This window comes from Eucalyptus grandis, chromosome 9, assembly GCF_016545825.1.
Source record: "Eucalyptus grandis isolate ANBG69807.140 chromosome 9, ASM1654582v1, whole genome shotgun sequence".
Classification (NCBI taxonomy): Eukaryota; Viridiplantae; Streptophyta; class Magnoliopsida; order Myrtales; family Myrtaceae; genus Eucalyptus; species Eucalyptus grandis.
Genome location: NC_052620.1, coordinates 6,651,597 through 6,672,733, shown reverse-complemented (window position 1 = coordinate 6,672,733; position 21,137 = coordinate 6,651,597). Strand labels below are relative to the sequence as shown.

Here is a 21,137-nt window from a genome sequence, read left to right as displayed (position 1 = left end):
ATGCAGTAATACATGTAGTCAAGGTATAGTAATATGCTTGCCATTGAGTTGCCATAAACATTGTATTGCGAGTGTTGTCTTTACTAGATTTTGATGATGAGATGTCATCTTAATAGAGAATTAGGGGTTTTACTTATTGAGTCCATGACTCGCCCAGTTGTTTTTCAGAATTGTAGGTATAGAGGAGTTGCAGTCTCGATAAAGGAGCTAAATTTACCTCGGTCTTTTGAGCATAGAGAATGTAGTGGTTGTAAGTATAATGGCTCGTGATAAAAAGACTAATAAATATAATTGATATAATTGTGTGTTTGCAAGTAGTTGTTTTCTTTGCTCATTATTATTATTTGGGTGTTGTATGTACACTTTCACATGTGCTTTAAACAAAAATTAAAAATAAACGAGACGGCAACACGCTTGGAACATCATGAAAATAACCCCTGCTGCCAAAGACCCTGGAGATGGAGTTGGGATCGTGACATGCTGGGCCTCCTGTAGTACTGATAGCCACTTGTCCTCCTATATCCTAATGTTTCCTTATTGCCATCCCCAATGAGATGCTTTGCAAGCCCCATAATGGTCAAGTGTTATTTCTTGCTCTGCAAAAATCACACTTAGGGAAATATAAGCCTTGAAGAACCTAACCCCATAGAGAAGAGGGGGACTATGCTAGCCACCATGCCTATTTCCTTAACTTTTCTTTGTTAAAGGATACTAGGTCTTTGAAACCTAACTCGTCATTATCCTTTCTTAGTTTTAGGATGTCCCACTTTTTCCAACGTAGCCCCTTACTTCTTTCGGAATTTTTCGCAAAAAATCAGCAACTTTTTGTTCAATACTCTTGCAAATAAATGTTGGGATTTTGAAAATTGACATAACGCATTGTGGGATAGCATGCACCACAACCTTTAATAGAACTTCCTTCCTAGCCGTTGACATTAAATTTTTCTTTCAACCCTCTAGTTTCATATTTACTCGTGTTACAATTCAAGAAAACATTTGTTTCTTAGAAGCACACCAATCTAAGGGGACCCTTAGATACTTCCCCCTTTTTTCAATCTTTGAAACTCGTAGTTCAACAAGCATGTTTGATATTAGTCTTTAAGGGCAATCCTTCAACAAGCCGGACTTTTTTCAAGTTAATAAGCATAGTAGTATTGGGACATGTCGACCCGTGGAGTGCCACAACTTGACAGAAATGGACACTTAAATGCCATAACTAACGAAAAGTACACTTAAGTGCCATAACTTACGAAAAGTACACTTAAATGCCAAAATCAAAGTAAAAGTGATCACTTGAATACCAATTTGACCAAAGTTCGGCCAAAACGTTGACGTAGCATTTTTCTAGCGAAGCGAGCTCAAAACGACGCCGTTTTGCACGACGACGTGGCCAAATAATGCAAAACGGTGTCGTTTTGGGCTGATGTGGTAAAAATAATATAAAAATTAAATTTAGTTAAAATATTCAAAAATAATAATTTAAAAAATTTAAAAATTTAAAACTTTTTGCGAAAAAGGAAAGGCGGGGGGCAAACCGAGGGCCGCCGTCGCCTCTACTACCGGGGAAGGGTGGCGACGACGAGGGAGGGTTGGCCGGGTCGTCGGCCCCGGCCGATCGACAGCTGAGGGCTCACAAGCCCTCACCATTGGCCCCAGCTCGCGAACCCGCCGCCGGCCAACCGAGGTCACCGCCCCGGCCGCCTCGACGACCTCGGCCGACCTTCCCCCATTGTCGCCGGCCCTTCCCGGCGGTGGTAGGGAGGCGGCCGAGGGCCGATCCCCACCCGCCTCCCCCTTTCCTTTTTTTTTTTTTTTTTTTTTTTTTTTTTTTTTTTTAAATTTTAATATTTTAACTAAATTTAATTTCAAATTTAATTTAATTATTTTTTATATTATTTTTTACCACATTAGCCCAAAACGACGCCATTTTTACATTATTTGGCCACGTCAGCATGCAAAACGGCGTCGTTTTGGGCTCGCTTCGCCGGAAAAACGCCACGTCGGCGTTTTGGCCGGAATTTGGTTGGAGTGGCACTTAAGTGATCCGTTTTTCTTCGAATGTGGCACTTAAGTGTACCTTTCGTAAGTTATGGCACTTAAGTGTCCCTTTGTACCAAGTTATGGCACTTGAAGCGTTCTTTTGCCGCAGTATTGGTTCAAAATACTTCATATTTGTTGACATTCTTCCTTCTAAAACTAAGATCAAATCATTAGCAAACAGAGCATTAAATTGGGCACCATTTATTAAGCTTGATCCTTTTTACAGAACCAATTTCTAGAGACTTCCTCAATAAGCAGGATAAGACAATCCCAAATATAATCAATAAGTTTTGGAAGAGGGTGTCACCTTGCCTAAGTCCTCTTGTAGGTTGGAAGAAAGGAGTTTGTTCACCATTAAACTTAACACTATTAGAGACATTCATAACACATTGCATCACCCAATGTACCATTGAGGACCAAAGCCCATTTTTTGCAAGCAAGCCTCTAAAAAGCCCCATTCCACTTGGTCATATGCTTTTGCATATCTAATTTCAGAACTGTTTAGAATTTCCTTTTCCTTTTACAAACACACAATTGATGTTGTATTTCTTGAACAATCAAAATATTATCCTAGATAAGTCTCCCCCCAGTGAGTGCACTTTGTTCCATTGAAATTAACTCCGAAAGCCAAGCTTTCAACTTGTTTGGTAGAATTTTTTAAATGCTTTTGTATGAGAAGTTGCATAGACTGATAGGCCTGAATTGATCCAATCTTTCTAGGTTAAGGACTTTTAGGACAAGGGTGATGTATGTTCTATTCAATTATGAGTTAAGAGAGTCTAAGTTATGTAAATTTGACACTTCTAATAGGAGTGAGTGTTGAATTATGTCCTAATTGTGCTTGTAAATAAACCATTCAAACTATTTGGGCCAACTTAGTTTATATATATACATAGATTTGGGCCAAGGGCTTTTAATGGAACCCAATTGGTAAACTGCTTCTTTAACCTCCTTTATTCACACCGTTGTTGTTAAGTTCAATTTATCTCTCCACCCAGCAAGTAAGGATAGCACTCCGGGATAAGGTCTATATATCTTAGTCCTGCTGAATTGAAAAGTTCGCTAAAGAAGCTAATTGTATGATTTTTCAATTGTTCAGCTTTGTGGATCCATTAATCATTTAGAGCTTCAATCATAGAAATCATGTTTCATTGCCTTCTTTGTATAGTGATAGCATGAAAAAAATTTAGTATTTTTATCTCCCCACTTGGGCCAACCTATCCTAAATCGTATTCCCCAATACATTTCCTCATCTTTATTGCTTCTCTATCTCTTTTTTCAAGGCTTTAAGTCTCTCACTTTCATTAGGAGTAGATATGGCGTTTGTAACATGTTGAATTTCACCTTTTATCTCATTGTTTGCCTTCCGAGCATGCTCGCCATGAATGCCAAGCTTTTTTAATCGCAAAGAGTTTGCTCGCCAAGTCCAAACTTTCTAGTTCCTATGAATGCCATATGGTTTTAATGAGTTGTCCACATTGTTCATCCTCAAACCAAAATGTCTCAAACTTGAATTCCTTTGTTCACTTCATTTTCTTCAAAGAAAGGGAAAGCAAAAGACGGCTATGGTTCGAACTAATAGCTAGCAATGCAAGTGCTTTCGTTGCAGGATAAGTGAATCTCTACTCTAAGGTGCATAAAACCCTGTCAAGTCTCTCTTTAACTAAGGCTTCTCCTTCCTTGTTATTTGCCCATGTGAAAACGTAGCCTTTACTCTCTATGTCCATAAGCTCACAAGAGTTCAAAAAATCTTGAAATGAGTTGAATCGATAATTTTCAATTATGCATCTTCCAACTTTCTCTCAATTATACAAAATCTCGTTAAAATCGCCCTTAAAAATCCATGGGAGTGTGTTATGGATTTTAATATGCCGTATGTTTTCCTACAGTATAAGTCTATCCTCAAAAGTGGACAGGGCATGAACAAAATTAATACGCATTTGCGGATGGCTATCCTTGATGGCACACACTACATCAGTGTGGTAACAGGATTGGACGTGACTATCAAGGACAGTTATTCTTGCCATTCCTCTTGCCATGCCAACTGGATTCATTATATAATAATGCTGAAATCTGAGCATTCTTTTCATTCTTTAGACATTTTTCTCTTGGTTCTTCATCTCCATAAGGAAGAGTATGCTTGGCCTTTCCTGAGCAATAAGGGCTCGAAGCGTTTGGACTATCAAAGGTGTACCCAACATTTGACAGTTCTAGCTCATAAAATTCATCTGTGATTTGGTGGCTTATAAGGGCTAGCCACTGAAGCCCATTCATTTCTTTCTACCACTATTTTAACCAACGTCTCAAATAGTTGTGACTTGTCTAAATCACACTAATTGCCCGACTTAGCTATAGATCATCAAGCATTACCATGTTGAGACGCTCCCATTTTATTTTGTAATATTTGAAATAAAGCATGACACAATGGACGGACTCATACAACTTTGATAAAAACACCTTATTGTTATAACCTCATGGAGACCAAGCAATCGACTGATCTGTGAATCTAGTAGAGAGAGAGAGAGAGAGAGAGAGAGAGAGCATAATGGAGCCGATGTGCTTGATGCTAGAGTTCATCCAAAGAAAAAACTCAAAGGGCAGACTCAAGACTAAACCTTCTCGACCAACAGTACCCATAAGCCAATAGCATCGAGAGAACATATGGGTATAAGGTAAAGAGAGAGCCCAGAGGGACCAAACCGAGAAGAAGAAGCAGCCTGTGTATCAATGGATTAAAGGAAGGATGCCTATTGTTGCTATATTGGGAAGGGTGCTAGTGTTTAAATAACCAAAGGAATAAAAGGAGAAATGGGGTATCATTGGGGGGGGGGTATTGAGTTAGAAATAGGGTTGTTTTGTGATGGTGGGAAGTAGGGAGGGAGAGGTCATTGATGTCCATAGTTGGAATGTTAAGAAAAAACACGTTGAGATGGTGTAAGAATGGGTGGGGAAATGGAGGAAGCTGATTCAAAACAAAGGTGTTTCGGGTAGGGGAATTGCCAATGAAATAGTAAAAGGGTTCAGTGAAGATTTAGATTTTAATGGAGCAATGAAATTAGGAATTAAGAGTTTCAGGCTAAGGTTAGGAGGGGAAACTACCATAATTGGGATAGAGGGGGTGCTCTTACAAAGGAGAAAGAAGAAGCTCTCACGTTTGGCTCTAAGTTGAAAAATTCAAATTACATAGACTTGTGAAGATTTAGATTTTAATGGAGCAATGAAATTAGGAATTAAGAGTTTCAGGCTAAGGTTAGGAGGGGAAACTACCATAATTGGGATAGAGGGAGTGCTCTTACAAAGGAGAAAGAAGAAGCTCTCACGTTTGGCTCTAAGTTGAAAAATTCAAATTACATAGACTTGTGATGGATAGGAGAATATCTTGTGTACACAATTTTATTTTTTTTAATGAATGTATGGGTTTTCTTTGATTTGATATTACATTGAATCGCCAAAAAGGGCCTCTACTATGCACAAAGGCAATAAATGAAGTGGGACTCATAGGGAAAGAAAACAAAGAAATCAAATAAAAGGAGGGACAACACATTGGACCAAGAGTAGCATTGGAATGCTAGAAATGTGGAACTTATAAAGGATAAAATGGTCAAAATACTGTGAAAATGAGTGAACTAGTAATAAAGAAAGTGCAAAAAGCGTGGCTCATTAAAAATTGGCTTTTAGAGTGTATTACCTTGTGTAGGAATTGATACCACTGATAGTTCATCTTTCATCATCTTTCATCCCAAGGTACAAATCCAGTATAGTAAAACTCATATTATGATTTGTTATTTAGTTTCATACATCCACTTCCACATACTTATTTTGCTTGCCATTAATAGATGCATGCATTTCTATTTGGTGTATCAGTCATCTAAAATGGTTTTTCCAAAATAAACTTACCCGTTGTGGATGCCAAATCTAAAAATAAAGGCTTAAACATGAAAAAGTTAATGGTATAAACCAGATCATGACAAAATATCATAAGGCTTGATAGAAGAAAATGCTTAATAAGCTAAACAATCATGAACACTATAAAATAATAATTGACTCGTCAAAACCACCATTAAAATGCACAACTTGTTCATCAAGCATGAGTTTCCAACGGGCAAAGTTTCATCAAGCATTAATGATCGAGCTAGTATGACCATAAAAATGTAAACTGTCCATTCTAATTCAATAAAGTTTCCAAGCAATTTCCTTGTTTTCCAATTACTTGCTTGTGTGTCATTTAGTAATTTAAGTTTCACAAAGTCCTTGAGGCTTCAAGGCATATTAGAACCCACTTACTTTTGATTTGAATTTAGATTTTGTACTTTAATTGGCCATGGATAATCTTTGGTTGGACTTTAATCATCAAAATCCTCGAGTTTTTGGTGATCACAACTTGACAAAAGTACATATAACAATGGTGTATGTGTAGTTTTAACTAATTCATTCCACTGGCATATAAAAATATCCATTCCATCTCTACTTGTATGTAGTAGGAGTGTGCATGGTCCGGGTGGGCAGTTCCTTGCCTAGAATCGGGAATTGCCCGCTAAGGACCGGTTCCAAAAAATTGGAACCGAGATCCACCCGTTAGTTGCATTGATTCACTCGAGAATCGGACCATTCCTAAGTGGATCCATGGAATCGGTCTCACCAATAATAATATCGTTTCCAAATCTCGCCACGAGTACTCTTCATATCGAGTAATATCTTTATTTAAATTGAACCGGCTTAATTAAGGATATCATTTTTCTTTATTTTATTGGAAAACACTACCAAAGAAGAGAAATAGGTTTTTTTTTTCCTGTTTTTGAATCATTTCAGTTGAAATCTAAAATATTCTTTAAGTTCAAGGTTCTGAATGATTGTCAAATGTAGATCGTATTTTCCTTTATCCCCTAATAGTGTTCAATCTCTTACAACATTTGCTTTACTGAATTCTTTTTGTAGAAACAATTTCCCCAATACTCCACATATTCATGAACACAGTACCCTATGTAAGTCCTGGAAGCATCCTTTGAAAGAGACATTTGTTGAGTTGTTGAAAGGCAGCTTACACTTTATAAAAACATGGAAACCGTGAGAGGAGATATAATCTTAAAATTTAGGTTTGCTAATTAGTAATTTCAAAATTTATTTTAATATTAAAAAATAACATATTATTATAATATAATTGGTCCGGTCTGGGTGGGTGGATCCGCCCATGAAACTATGAATCAGACCGGTACTCACCGATTCCATAAATTGGAACCGGGAACTAGACCGATTTCCTCAAGAACCATTGGTTCCAGGCGGTTCCGGGCCAGTTCCGGGCAGTCTGGGCAGGTCCTGGTTCTTTTGCACACTCTTAGTATGTAGCACTGTTGACAACCAAAAATACATCTACAAGCACATGCTAGTCATAAAGGACAAAAAGCTCTTAAGTCGCCATCACGACCATATATGGGCTATAATCTACATCGGCCTGACCATATAAAATCATACAAGAAAAGATAGTTAAGGACTTTGAGAAATTTTGTGCTGAATTTCGACAGATGAACAAAGACATATAATATCATGAAGTAGTGGGTTGTCATGTGTTGAAGCCAAAGATCACTAATGAAGATACAACATTGATGGAGGAAATAAGCGAGAACAATTAAAAATGTGCCAAACTCAAAGAAGGAGCGATTAATATTTACTGGACAAGTCACGATACTATTGTTGAACAAGTATGGATAAGGTAGTTTAACATGGAAAGTAGAGTGACTCTTGATGAGGAAGTAACTGACTATTGACAGTTATAAAGTTGGTGTATAAATACCACAAGCCATCTAACAAACAATCTCCCGAACAACACACAAAAGCTACTTTATATTGCCTTTATCCTCACTTAACTTTAGCTATAGCTTAAGATTTCCATCATAGATTCAATTTTGACGAGTGTCTATATCCCAGGAAGTGTTGTCAATTAGATTCCAATGCTAACCCATTATCCAACATCGACGATTAGATTCCAATGTCGTGTCCCCATCCTCATCTAAAGATGGTGTTCATTAGATGTTGCCTCTATCTAGTGTTGTTGATTAGATTCCAACATTGTGTTCATGTACGCATTTAGTAACAGTGTGTACTATGCGTTGCTTTCACTATCCAATGTCGTTGATTAGATTCCGATATTGTGTCCTCATATCTATCTCGGATTGTTGTCTGTTAGGTGTTGTTCTGTTAATTAGATTTCGACGTCGTGTCATTGAACTTAGTAAAAAGCAGTGCTTTATTAAGCATCTTGTTCATATCCAACGTTATCGAAGTGCCTTCAATATAGTATAGACTACTTTAATTTTAATGGGCTTTCATTATATAAAAGTGAGTCTAAATGATGTCATTGATTAAGTTTCGACAATAATTATCGTTAATATTAATTGTGTGATAGGCCAGTGACTTCTTTGATTTTGAGATTATAAGGTGTATAGTCTTGTTCTCATTTGACCATTTCTATCCAAAGTTAACACAGAACTTGAGTCTCCTTAAATAAAAATCAAAATACAATACTTGACGAAAGATATTTCGTTGCGGGATCCAAAATCGATGAAACAAATACTTTATAGTCTTTGATTTTTCTCAACCTTTGCCGTTTTCCTTGACGAAGCCTTAATTGATGATAATGAGAGATCTTGACGCAATGTTGAGCTCATGAATTCTAAGTGATAAGACATTAATGCATGTGCTGACTAAACGAAATATATATTTTATAGTTTAAGGGTATATATGTGTGAAATCATGTTTTATATGTTAAAACTTTACTTGTGTGTTGGAAATTCAAATTAACACAATACACATTAAAATAGACATTAAAATGACAAAAAATGAAAAAAAGAAAAGGTTTGAAATAAGATACATCATATAATAATAGAAGAATCAATTAAAAATGGTAAGGAGAATTGTTGAAATAGTTCTAAACCAATTGTATGGCTGCCAATTCAATTTTAAACTTTTGAGAAAACTTTTTGATAGTTTTCCAATTTAACTCGTTTGACTAATTTTGCTTGAAAATCGTTAACATGGCAGTCCATTCTATATTGATTGTCTTATGTGGCAGGGCACAATAGGCTAATGGGTGATATGGACGAAATGACGTCATTTCTAATTTTTAAAAAATTTGTAATTTTTTTCTTTTGCCCCTTTTAATTTCTTTCTATTTTCTTTTTATTTAGATTTCTTTTTTTTTTTCCCTCCATTGGTCATCAAGACATCGATGATTGTAACATTCTCAATTTTGACCCTTATTTTGATCCCAACAAAGAGGCTAAGTTAGATAGGCCAATCTTAATGAAGAACAAGAGTCTAATGCATTAAATGAGAATGATGAGTATGGAGGCTTATGTATCTCGAATAATTAATGAAAGTGGATGACTCATGGCCTAAGGGAATGATGACAAGTGATCTTGCAAGCCAAGTAGGGCACCACATCTCCCCATAGACTTGCCACCTTGAGTTTCATTGGTTTTGACTTCCCAGTTTCTCGAAACTGATGGATCTTTCCCACTTTCCAATTTTATAGAGCTCTTTGTGCTTCAAATTTGGAGAAACTTCCTCATGAAAGTTGTTCAAAACATCTAATCTATAACATACTTAAATTTCATATTTTTTTGAAGTGAAATGGTTAGGACGAAGGCCCAATCAATTACTGTAAAGAACCTGCCCAATATAGTGAAAACGATAACCAAGTTACTTTCTTGAAATTTTATAAAATCTTCAATTTTTAATTTGGACATTCTTCATTCACAAAATTTTTAAATGACATTCATATCTACAACATTAAAATTTCAAATATTTTTGTGAAGATTTGAATTTCGAAATGAGTCTCTCTCTCTAACTGTTGAATATGCTCGACGAACGAATTTTTGGGTTATGTTCAATAATTTGTTTCTCTTTCCACATAACGAATTTGGCTTGGATTCTTCATGAAAACTGTTTTCTAAGGTCTTCTCTACAACATATTAAAATTTTATTATTTTTCGAGCCCGTTTGATAAGGTAATGATATTAATTTCGAAAATTGCTCCAAACTATATTTGCCTTAGAAAGGGAGAACCACACGCCCAACTTGGAGGGGAAGGGGGCTGCACGCCTAACTTGAGGAGGAAGCCAATCTAGAGTTTTCTTGGCTTAAAGATAAGAATTGATTAAATGCTTTTGGAAGCTAGCTAATTAATGAGTTTAATGAATCGCATGCTCATGTGGTTAACATGGAGAACAAGTTGTCCAAAGTCCAAGTTTCTTGATGATCAAATCTTAGGTAACTTATGTAGGAAGGATTCTAGGAGAACAAATGGGGCCTTATGTCTCTAGAACATTCTCATTTCTTATGTGGCAAGGGTTTGGCTTAATGAGTAAGGAAATGTATGAAACATATGCCTAAAATCTAAGTCTCATGATGAACATATCTTAAGCATTAAATGGAAGAGGTGACTCGCCATCTTAGGTGGTAAGGATAGATTTAGTAATCACTATGCCAAGATTTTTTTTAGAGAGCAAGCCAAGCGAAGTCATCATTATATGATGACTCATGGGTATAGGTGAACCAATAAGAAGAAGACACAAAAGCCCTTAATCATTCCCCTGGAACCTTAGGGCGCCACACCATCAAACTAGCCGTGCCACTCCAAGAAAGCTCATTGGACCATTTGTCAATGCCATTAAATGAAGCTTAGCCTAAATAGGGAACCACCCTCTCCATTCTCTCCGACTTTTGGCTCATTTCTTCTCCTTTTCCTTTCTTGCATGTCATCTCCTTCTCTTGGCCTTGCTCACCCACCACCTCACAAGACGATCCTCTCATGGTAAAATCACCTATAGTTTATCGAGGTTTATCGAAGGTAAGTAGAATCTCTAACTCTTGGTTAGAGCGATAGTTTACGTCGTCGAGTTTAGTAGTGTGTTCACTCGTGTAAGTCATATGTATGTTGTAATATTCTTTTGTATGGTTGCTCATGTTTGCATACTTGAGTGTGTTCATGCCCCGGGACAAGGTTAAGGTTCGTTCGACTTGGAATCGACGTCAGGCCGTGATGGCCTAAGTTGTGAGACCTTGGTGCAGACATCAGCCTAGGCGTGCGGCTTAAGCCACGAATCAAGAATTATGCCCAGCAAATTATATAGCATGATGTTAAGACCCATGATACACTTACTTGAATGAACACGCCCTCGGGTCTTGTATGCATCGGTTAAGATGAAAGATGAAGAACTGACTTGTGTGATGCGCTTATATGATGCACTTAAAGAGGAAAAAACACCTGTTGCCACATAGCATTGGCGGTGATACGTTGTTCATTGAACGGGATGCCTTGGTTGAGCCAAGATGCCTGGATTGAGCCCAAATGCGTTGGTAAGCTAGCGCCAGGATGCCTTAGTTGAGCTGGGACACGCTGGTTGAGCCATGAAGCCCAACATGAAGCTAGAAGCCTCGGTCGAATCGAGAGGGCCTAGTCAAGTCAAAACGACAGTAAATGAATTTGCATGAGTGTCGGTTATACGTAAGTATGATATGATGATATGTTTCTTGATAAGCCAAAGGTAAGTATACATGGAAGCATGTTGTGATGAACATTTGCATGTAGTCGAGGATAGTAATAAGTTTGCTATTGATCTACCATCAATATTGCATTGCGAATGTTGTACCTATTGGATTTTGATGATGAATTATCCTCCTAATAGAGAATTAAGGATTTTACTTACTAAGTCCCTGACTCACCCCGTTATTTTTCAGAATTGTAGGTATGGAGAAGTTGCAGTCTCGATAAAAGGATCTAAGATTTACTCCAGTCTTTTTTAGCATAGAGCATGTAATGATTGTAAATATAAGACGTGCAGATCTCTAGAGTGCCATAACTTTGCACAAAGGGACACTTCAGTGCCATAACTTACGAAAAGTACACTTAAGTACCAAAATCGGAGCAAAATGGATCATTTGAGTGCCAATCTAGCCAAAGTCTGGCCAAAAGGCTGATGTAGCATTTTTCCAAGGCGAAAGCGAGCCCAAAACAACGCCATTTTGCATGCCGTAGCCAAATAATGCAAAAACGATGTCGTTTTGGGTTAAAGTGGTAAAAAATTAATATTCAAATTAATTAAATTAAATTAAATTTAGTTAAAATATTAAAAATAATAATTTTAAAATTAAATTTAGTTAAAATATTAAAAAATACTAATTTTAAAATTAAAAAAATTTAGAAAAAGGAAGGGGGGAGGGAGGGCGGTGGCCGAGAGCCGAGCCCTTAGCCACCGCCCCGCCGCCCTCCCCACCGTCGCCGGAAGGGCCGATGATGAGGGGGAGGGTTGGCCGGGTCGCCACCCCTAGCCGGGGGTCGGCGACCTCGGCCGACCGGCGGCGAGAGTGTGTGAGCCCTCGCCCGGATCCGACGAGGGTCGGCAGACTCGCCGGCCGAGCCAAGGGCCGCCACTTGTCGGGCGACCCCCTGCGAGCAATGGCCCTTGGCTCGGCCGTGTGAGGGCTACGACCCTCACCACTCGTCGGATTTGAGCGAGGGCTCACAAGCCCTCACCGCCCGCCACTGGGGTTGACGGGCCCCCCCCCCCATTTTTTAAAGTTTTTTAATATTCTAACTAAATTTAATTTAATTAATTTTTATATTATTTTTACCATGTCATCCCAAAACGACACCGTTTTTGCATTATTTGGCCACGTCAGCATGCAAAACGGCGTGGTTTTGGGCTCACTTTACCAGAAAAATGCAACGTCAACCTTTTGGCCGGACTTTGGTCGGAGTAGCACTAAAGTGATCCGTTTTTCTTCGAATGTGGCACTTAAGTATACCTTTCGTAAGTTATGACACTTAAGTGTTCCTTTGTACCAAGTGATGGCACTTGAAGCGTTCTTTTACCTAAATATAACGACCTATGACAAAAGGGTTTGTAAATATAACTGATGTAATTGTGTGTTTGCAATGGTTGCTTTCCTAGTTGCTTGTTGTTGTCTGGGTGTTATGTGTATGTTTCTGCATGTGCTTAATAAAAAGATAAAAAGAAATGGGATGGCGACGCGCCTGGGACGTCACGAAAATAACTCTTGCTGCTTGAGAACTTAGAGATGGAGTCCGGGTCATTATAGTGATGGTCAAGCGAACAGTCATAGATGAGGGCCTGCGAATGGTCACAGGCAAATGGTCATATTCACTTATGATTGTTCGCTCGGCCATCAACGACATCCTGATGATCGAAGGAGGGATAAGAGGAAAATAGGAAAAAAAATCAGAAGTTTAAAAAAAAAAAAAAAACTGCAAAATGACATTGTTTCATCCATGTTAACCTCTGGCTAAAACTGGCCGAAAGGGTTATATTAGAAAATCATAAAAAGTATACTTAATTGGCTGAATTAGAAAAATTATGATTGAATTAGTGGTCGTACAATGGGTTTAGGACTTTTTTTGGACAATATTAAGTGAAAATCACGGCCCTCTTACATTAATCCCTACTTCCACGCTCTCCCTACCATAATTTGGAAAAACCCTTCTTTCGTCCTGTTATATAGATAGGTATATATATATATATATATATATATATATATAAACGGTAAAGAGTCGTGCATCACAAGAAATTATTCGGTGGATGGGATCTGTTAAAAATAAATAAATCATGAGTATCACCTTTCTTTTGGCACTTGGAATACAATCAAATAGAAAGGAAAAAATTATGCAATCAATTCTAAATATATTGTATGGATGTCAATTCGATTTTAAACTTTTTTCTATTTTACTAATTTAATCATAAATCTTTCTGCAAAATTCTAATATAATCCCCATAGTCAATTTTCACCGGAAATAACCAATGTATCAACTTCTTTATCATCGGTCATCTTATGTGGCACATCATTACGTAGATAATTTTCAGCTAAAAATGATGGGAATGACTATATTATGACTATTAAGATTGAATTTTCTCTATCAGAAACACGTGAGTGACAAACTCTATAAGTCAAGATTAAAAAGAGAAAGGGAAACGCCCTCATCCAAATGAGACGATTCTGCTATTGAAGCAGGCGAGACAAATGTATTGTTGATACACGAGGTCTATAATAGATAGGGATCAAGGCAAAGAAGCTTCTATGAAATGCTCATCAAGAGACAAAGGTTACTCATGTGAGGTTATCATGCAAGTAACATAAGTGTGTGAAACTAACTGAAGTTCGGGCTAAGAGGAATTGGAGAGCCTCTATTAGGAGGCACGGCAGGGCTCATCTGCTTGTAATTGCGATTGACAAAACATGGACTCTCGTGGTTGTGGACACCCTCGTACGTTGTTATCACGTAGCTCGAGTCTTCACTGTCTCTCTCCACCCTCTTCTTCACGAGGCACCCTTCGCTCGAGCATTTATAATAGTTCCTACAAACATCAGAAATCGATAATAGTAAGTTCAACTTTGTATTGACAAGCCATTATAAAGAAAACTCTGCACAAGCTCGGCATGAATAGAGTCTCTTGCTTACCCAGCAAAATAGATATGTTTGCACGACTTTGTAAATCCCAATTTGATTAATATTTACGACTAGTGCTAATTATTGGAAATAAAATCTCTCAACAGCAAAGAAAATAAATTGCTTTCAATCAAATCAAGACCAGGTGAGCAATTCTTGTACTCTTCGCAAGCGTCGCCAGAGTTTTCAGAGTTGACGAAGTCATTTCATTTTTCTTTATAAAGAGAGTTTGATCTTTCCATGTGTAAAAACCGTGGCTCGACAAAGTTATTCTATTGAATATCTTTTTGCTAATATATTGTGTAAACCATTAGCTAAGTTGTACTTTAAATATTCTTTGTATCTTCTCCAATCCTTGGCTAAATTCGCAACATCTTGTCGAAGTGGCTGCCAAACATCAAAACCGGGGTCCTTATTTCATGATAATGAAGTAAAACCTTTTTTTATTATGCGTCCACTTGAGTAGATTGAGCCAATCGTTATGGATTTCGACAAACTTATATGTCCGCACTAGCTAAGACACCAGGCATTCGTAGCTTCCTGTTGGATATTGCTCCAATACCAACACCAAGTTGCATTCGATGTGAATTATAAAGTGTATTATAAAGATCCACATTTTTTTTCCAGCAAGAACGTTTTATAAAACTCTTGGACCCCCAAATTTGGAGTATCCTACTTTCACGCTATTCACATGGTTCAACAAGTAATCGATATTTCACGATCAAGGGTGTAGTACTATTTGTAGTAGTGGTCCTTATATATCGTATTAACAATCGAAATATGATTGAAAGAAAAAATCTCTATTTGACAGGGCTTCTTCCTCTACCTATGAATTCCACTGGACCCATAAATGATACATGGGAAGAATCTTCTGGGTCTTCCAATATCAATAGGTTGATTATTTCGCTCCTCTATCTTCCAAAAGGAAAAAAGATCTCTGAGAGCTATTTCCTGGATTCGAAAGAGAGTACTTGGGTTCTCCTAATAACGAAAAAGTGTATCATGCCTGAATCTAACTGGGGTTCGCGGTCGTAGAGGAAGTGAATCGGAAAAAAGAGGGATTAAGATATCTAATATCTAGAGTTTATTTTTGTATATTATATGGATGTTCCAATTTGCAAGGACCATGATTGGGAATTTTTGGATTGAGAAAAAAGCAAATAAGATGCTTAAGTTTTTGCACATCTATGTAGTGCAAAGCTTTATAAAACTTTATGGAACTTACCTACGCACACATTTTTTTAGATGATGAGTTTGGAGTTGGGTTCCTTTTTGGTGATCTTTCTTTTCAAATGAAAGTATCGAGATTTTATTACGTTGATCCAATAAGAATCCCCCGTGTCACTATGTACAAATAATTTCATATTGGAGTTAATCACTCAGCTTTTGACTCATGCATCATCCAATCCATAAGTAAAGTGATTAGTTTTTGAGCTCGGAACCTACCCACCTAAGGAATTTAGATAATCCATTAAACCTGAAGAGGCACGGCCTTTGATTATTTCACGCGTGCCTTTCTATTTTTCTTTTTTTAATTTCCCAATTATTAGCAACAAGAGAGGTAGAGAACTAGTGGCCATGAAAGCGCCAAACAATGGGCTGCGTGAATGAGCTGAGAACCACACCATCTCTTGCTCCTATGCTTCTTGGTTGTCTTTTTATGGTGATGTAGAATTAGGTTGCCTTGTCACCGAAACAAGGGAGGGGATGAATGCAACCCTCCAAATATCAAAAAGGGGTGCAAAATCAAATTGAATGATGGAGGGTGATGGTTTATTTTGTTTGTGTCTTCTGATAAGATTTGTCATGTCTCTTTTTGCCTCTATATATACATGCGAACACTGTATTTCTCTTCTAGATGCTGGCATGTGACACAATAGGTAAACCCTCATACTAATTACTTCATATTTATAAGAAGAGAATACGGTTGATTGCTTCCTAATGCATATTCCATCAACTGTTAAAGAGCCAAAAACGAAGAAAGAAGAAAACGCACTTGCTCAAACCCCAATTACCAGCCTGAAGGCAGCATGATCAACTTATTTAAAGTGGAACTGGCCCATGAACATTCATTAATGATAGCTTGTGTGTACAAAACTTTATGATGACTGTGTATATGAAATAAGAACCCAAAGAATCAAACTGTTGGATATTGACACGCCAAGATACAACTCAAACCACACGGTGAGGATGGAGACCAATATGCAAAATGAAGAAGGTGTGGTATAAATACAACATGAGAGTTAACCCAATGCTAGTTTGGGGACAATAGGTCCCCCGCTACTTGACACCTCACTATATGTCGGCCTACATTAAAGGATCTTCGTTTAACTTTAATAGATAATGCACTTGTCAAGGAGCACTTCAAAGTGTCCCATGTGCAGAGGGTCAGGTGGTCTTTCAGCTAAAGTGTGGTAAGTATATGTTCTGACCATGTTATGGTCAATTAATGTAAATGGTGAAAGTGCACAATCGCCTTTTACCCTAGAGCACTTTATATTATAAATAAACCCTTCACATTCTCTCACCACACAAGAACCACTTTTCCCATAAAATATCGAAAATGACAAAAAAAATTATAGTAGTAATATACATATTTAGGACTCACCGAGCAACCTTTTCTCATATTGATCGGATGACTCTCGGGCGGCATGAAAAGTGACTTAATTCGGTTCAAGTTAGAGTAATCTCTACTTAGTTTAATGAGGACACAAAACAGAGTGGCAATGAGTATTTCTCTCTTTTTCCCTTCAAACAGAGGAGACGAATCACAAAAACAATTGCTGATGATACTCTAGGCACGGACGAATATCAGTTCTAGTGGTTCTAGCGAGCCATATGCATTTCTCAAAAGCTTAAACTGATTGGATCAACAAATGCGAGCGATTCGACCATTATTATATCATTTTATAATTGAAACGAAAAGCTCTTTTTGTCCTTGAAGTATTCAATAACTACTAACAATTGTGAAGATAAATATCAATTTATGTTTGATGAATGACGATGTTGTAATTGAAGCAAACATTACCTAGGGTTAGGACTGCTCTTGACCGATTTCTTCCCATACTTTCGCCATCTGAATCCATCATCCATGACCTCGAGCTCCGATTTGGTCCTGAATGCAACCCTAAATTCAGTAGCTGTCTTGCTCTTCCTTCCACTCTCGCATCTTCTGCCAAAAAAAAAAAAAAAAATCACCAATCAATTCAAAATTTAGTTCCTGATCACAGAAAATATGGACCATTCTTTTTGAATCAGACACGCTCTTCTTCTGATAAGAAAGGGGGACCAACGTAGGAGTCACAAAAAAAGAGGGTAAATCAATAAATCACTTGCATGTTACTATTTATTCTTTCACTGGCTTCGCGGCAAGTGAATCCGTTGGAGCTGCCCGTGAAATCTTCTGCGGAACTGGCCATTGTTTTCACCGAAGAATCTTCCTCAAAATCATCTTCTAGAAGGAGATAATCTGATAATTCGAAATATGAAGGATCGACGATCTCTTCGAAGCAAGTGTGACTATGGTTATGGTCTTCAGGGCCATTCATGGTCACAAACATGGCAGGAAGAGGAGAGAGAGAAAAGAGAGTGAGAGAGAGGTGCAAAAGGAGGCGATGGGTATTTGATATAAACTCTCATCTAAACTTGATCAAATGAAGCTCCTTAAAAAAAGAAAAAGGAAACTCGTTTCATGCTCATTTTCCAGAAGGGAGTTGCAGAGAAGGTGCATGCTTCACTTAGCGACGAAAGGGTCAAGCGCATGACATCACTATGAGATTACAAGGTGACCTGGGTTTTCTTCTTTGTGTGGTGTTGCGTTGGGAGACATGATTGGGGTACACTGGGACCTCCACGATTGGGACTTTACTCTGTTATTTTTGTACTGCACCGGCGGCTAACGTGCAAATTCTTGTTGGGGGGAGTGAACTTGGCCAATTGCTCTCACTATTCATGCTTCAATAGTTACATTGTATTCTCCGTGGAAAGCGAATATGGTGGGCTAGGCATCCAGGTTATCTGCTTATCATAAAGTATCTTTACTCACATTTAAAGATAATTGCTGGGTTTGTGGAGAAGACTCGTACAAGTCGACGCTTGATGGAGTCATGACGGAGAGCTTTCCCATCTCAGGGAAGACCTCTCAAGGGATCAGTCCAAGTCTCTGGTGAGGTTGGTGAGGTGAAGTGGTATGGTGAAGACCAACAAAAAGTCGGACCCGATGGAGCCGTAAGCAGAGCTTGGTTGTGATTGAGTGTGGGAGCTGCTACGCTGGTCGCGTCTTCCTCCCCCTTTTTTTTTCCAATGCAAATTGTGCAATTCTATCATTATGTGCACATATATTCCTCCACATGACAGTTTAAATTTAGAATAATAAAGTTGCCTAATCGACACAAATTTTTTGACAATCCCGTATAATTATTCATTACATAAGAAAATTAGGGATCAAACCCGATCCCTAAATGATAATTTTGATATTGCATTATTTTGAATTTGCGTTCTCTTCAGTATTTTTATTTTTTTATGGCATTTAGGTTCTATTATATTTTAAATGAACACATTTGCATTAAGCTTAAGACAGGGACATGGTCAGCTGCGAACGTTTGGAAAAATCTGGATTGTGAACTTTGAAAAAAGAGAGAAAGGACTGAGCTTGAAGGGACCGAGTTAAAAAAAAAAAAGGAAAGCGGGGAAATTTAACTAGCTGGCTATCAATGTGGATCAAGGTCAACGTGCATACAGTCAACAAAGAAAGAAAATAAAAGAAAATAGAAAAAAAGTCCCGGGGGCGCGCCGGGGGAGGCGGGGGAGGGGTGCGAAGGATTTAGTTGACTAAGACTAGTATGCTAAACCACACAAACAGCCCTTCTCTCAGTCTTTCCAAAGGATTGCCTGTAAGTCTTCAAAGAACTATAATTTTATTTCATAAGGTTCTCGGGACTAAGAATTTTTCTAATTCACAATATCTACAGAGTGGCAAGTGAAATGTATGCTCACAAATCCAGCTATCACATAAAATAGAGATTTTTTAGAACACCAATCTTATTCCAACTTCTTATAGAAGTTATCCTTATAGGGCGGAGCCAAGGGTAATATTGTAATATGTAATTATTTAACATTTACGGTTAAGCCCATTTTTTAACTTACTTGAACCCATTTAAATTGTTGCATCAAGCATGTTTACACATTATTCGAGTCTAGACTCCGCCTGTTAAAAGTAAGATCAAATATGTTTTATTAAGCTCGTTAACATTTAACATGTGATTGGGGGAACATAACACGCCATACACTTTTGACCTATATATGAGTTTGGTACGATTAATGCAGAAGTGTGAACAGATGAAACTATTGAGTAAGAAATAAATTGCAAACATTAAATGTATGTACGGCCAGCCTAATTTGCACCCTATTGGAGAATGATAAGGAAACTTCATGTTCCGTAACCTTGGAAGCTTCCCAACCTTGTGAGTTTCCTTTGGATAGGACCAAGGCTATATTATAGATATGATGTTTGTCTTTCTTGAAGAGAGATTATTTGAGATGTCAAGTGATACACTGGTCTCAATGTAGTCCACGAGACTTTGAGAGTATAAGCTCTCAAAAGATTTTTGGAAGAAATTATCAAAAAAGTTACAAATCAATTGTAATTATGTTAAATTAATTCTAATTTTTTTTTTCAAATAAGTCATTAATCTTGTATCTTGGCGGGGCGGAGCCAACTAGACACTAGCTGTCCTAGATGCTAATATGGACAATTTAAAATAATATGCTAATGTTTTTTTTTTTTTGAATTTTCTCTTTCTTTTTTTTTTCCTTCCCTTCCTTCTTTCACCAATCGGTCACCGGCTCAATGACCAACCAGAGGCAAGGCCAACAAGTGGCCTAAGTGAGTCCGCCCATGCAGCCTTTGGCTAGGCCTAGAGCCTTACCGGGTTTGGGCAAGGCATGATCTTATTGGATTTGGCAAAATTAAGCCTCAATCAGCCGTGGCAAGGCTTGTCCAAGGCCTACAACTGGCTGGACGAAGAAGGAAGGAAATGGAGAAAAAAAAAAAAAGAGAAAGAAAAGAAGAAAAGGGAAAATAAAAGAAAAAATAAAAAATAAATACAAATATTAAAAATATTAAAATATTATTAAGATATTGTCCACATCGGCACTAGTAAGGTCACGTAGGATGGCTAACGTTCATATTAGCTCGGCCGAACCACTAATAGATTAAATTAGTGCAACTGCAAAAGGTTTAGAACTCATTTAGGAAAAAAATGTTTAAGATTGAATTAACATAATTGTAGTAAATTGAAGATTATTTGTTAATTTTTTTGAAGATTTTTGAGTGGGATCGAACGGTGTTAATGACAATAGGGTTCCAGACTTTGGGTCTTTGTGTCTAACTTTATCACTTATGAAAAAAAGGCTTGAGCGATTAGAAAGTTGTATGATTAACAACATTATATAAAAAAGAAAAATAAATTCTTGAAGTGGTGTGCGTGCAATATATAACTCAACTTAATTAGAAACAAGCATTCAGGAATATGAACAAGTATATGCATTGGCGGTCCAATTAAGGACCGAGGCTTATTTTCTAGGATGAAACTACACATATTTAAGAAATAATGAGATTCATATTAGACTCCACTAA

At 37.6% G+C, this 21,137-nt stretch overlaps 1 protein-coding gene across 2 annotated transcripts; it reads right to left on the bottom strand.

Annotated features, from left to right (window-relative positions):
• Positions 1-13,984: 13,984 nt before the first annotated feature.
• Positions 13,985-18,281, bottom strand: LOC104418195 (probable WRKY transcription factor 51). 2 transcript variants are annotated; one of them, XM_018862223.2, is made up of 3 exons: positions 17,837-18,281; positions 17,529-17,669; positions 13,985-14,408 (listed from the first exon to the last, which is right to left on the bottom strand). In XM_018862223.2, the coding sequence occupies exons 1-3, from the start codon at positions 18,058-18,060 to the stop codon at positions 14,201-14,203; spliced, it is 573 nt and encodes a 190-aa protein (XP_018717768.1). In that variant the 5' UTR covers positions 18,061-18,281; the 3' UTR covers positions 13,985-14,200. The 2 variants fall into 2 exon arrangements, with proteins under 2 accessions (XP_018717768.1, XP_010027763.1); XM_010029461.3 differs by having other exon boundaries at positions 14,016-14,408; positions 17,529-17,672; positions 17,837-18,277.
• Positions 18,282-21,137: the final 2,856 nt, after the last annotated feature.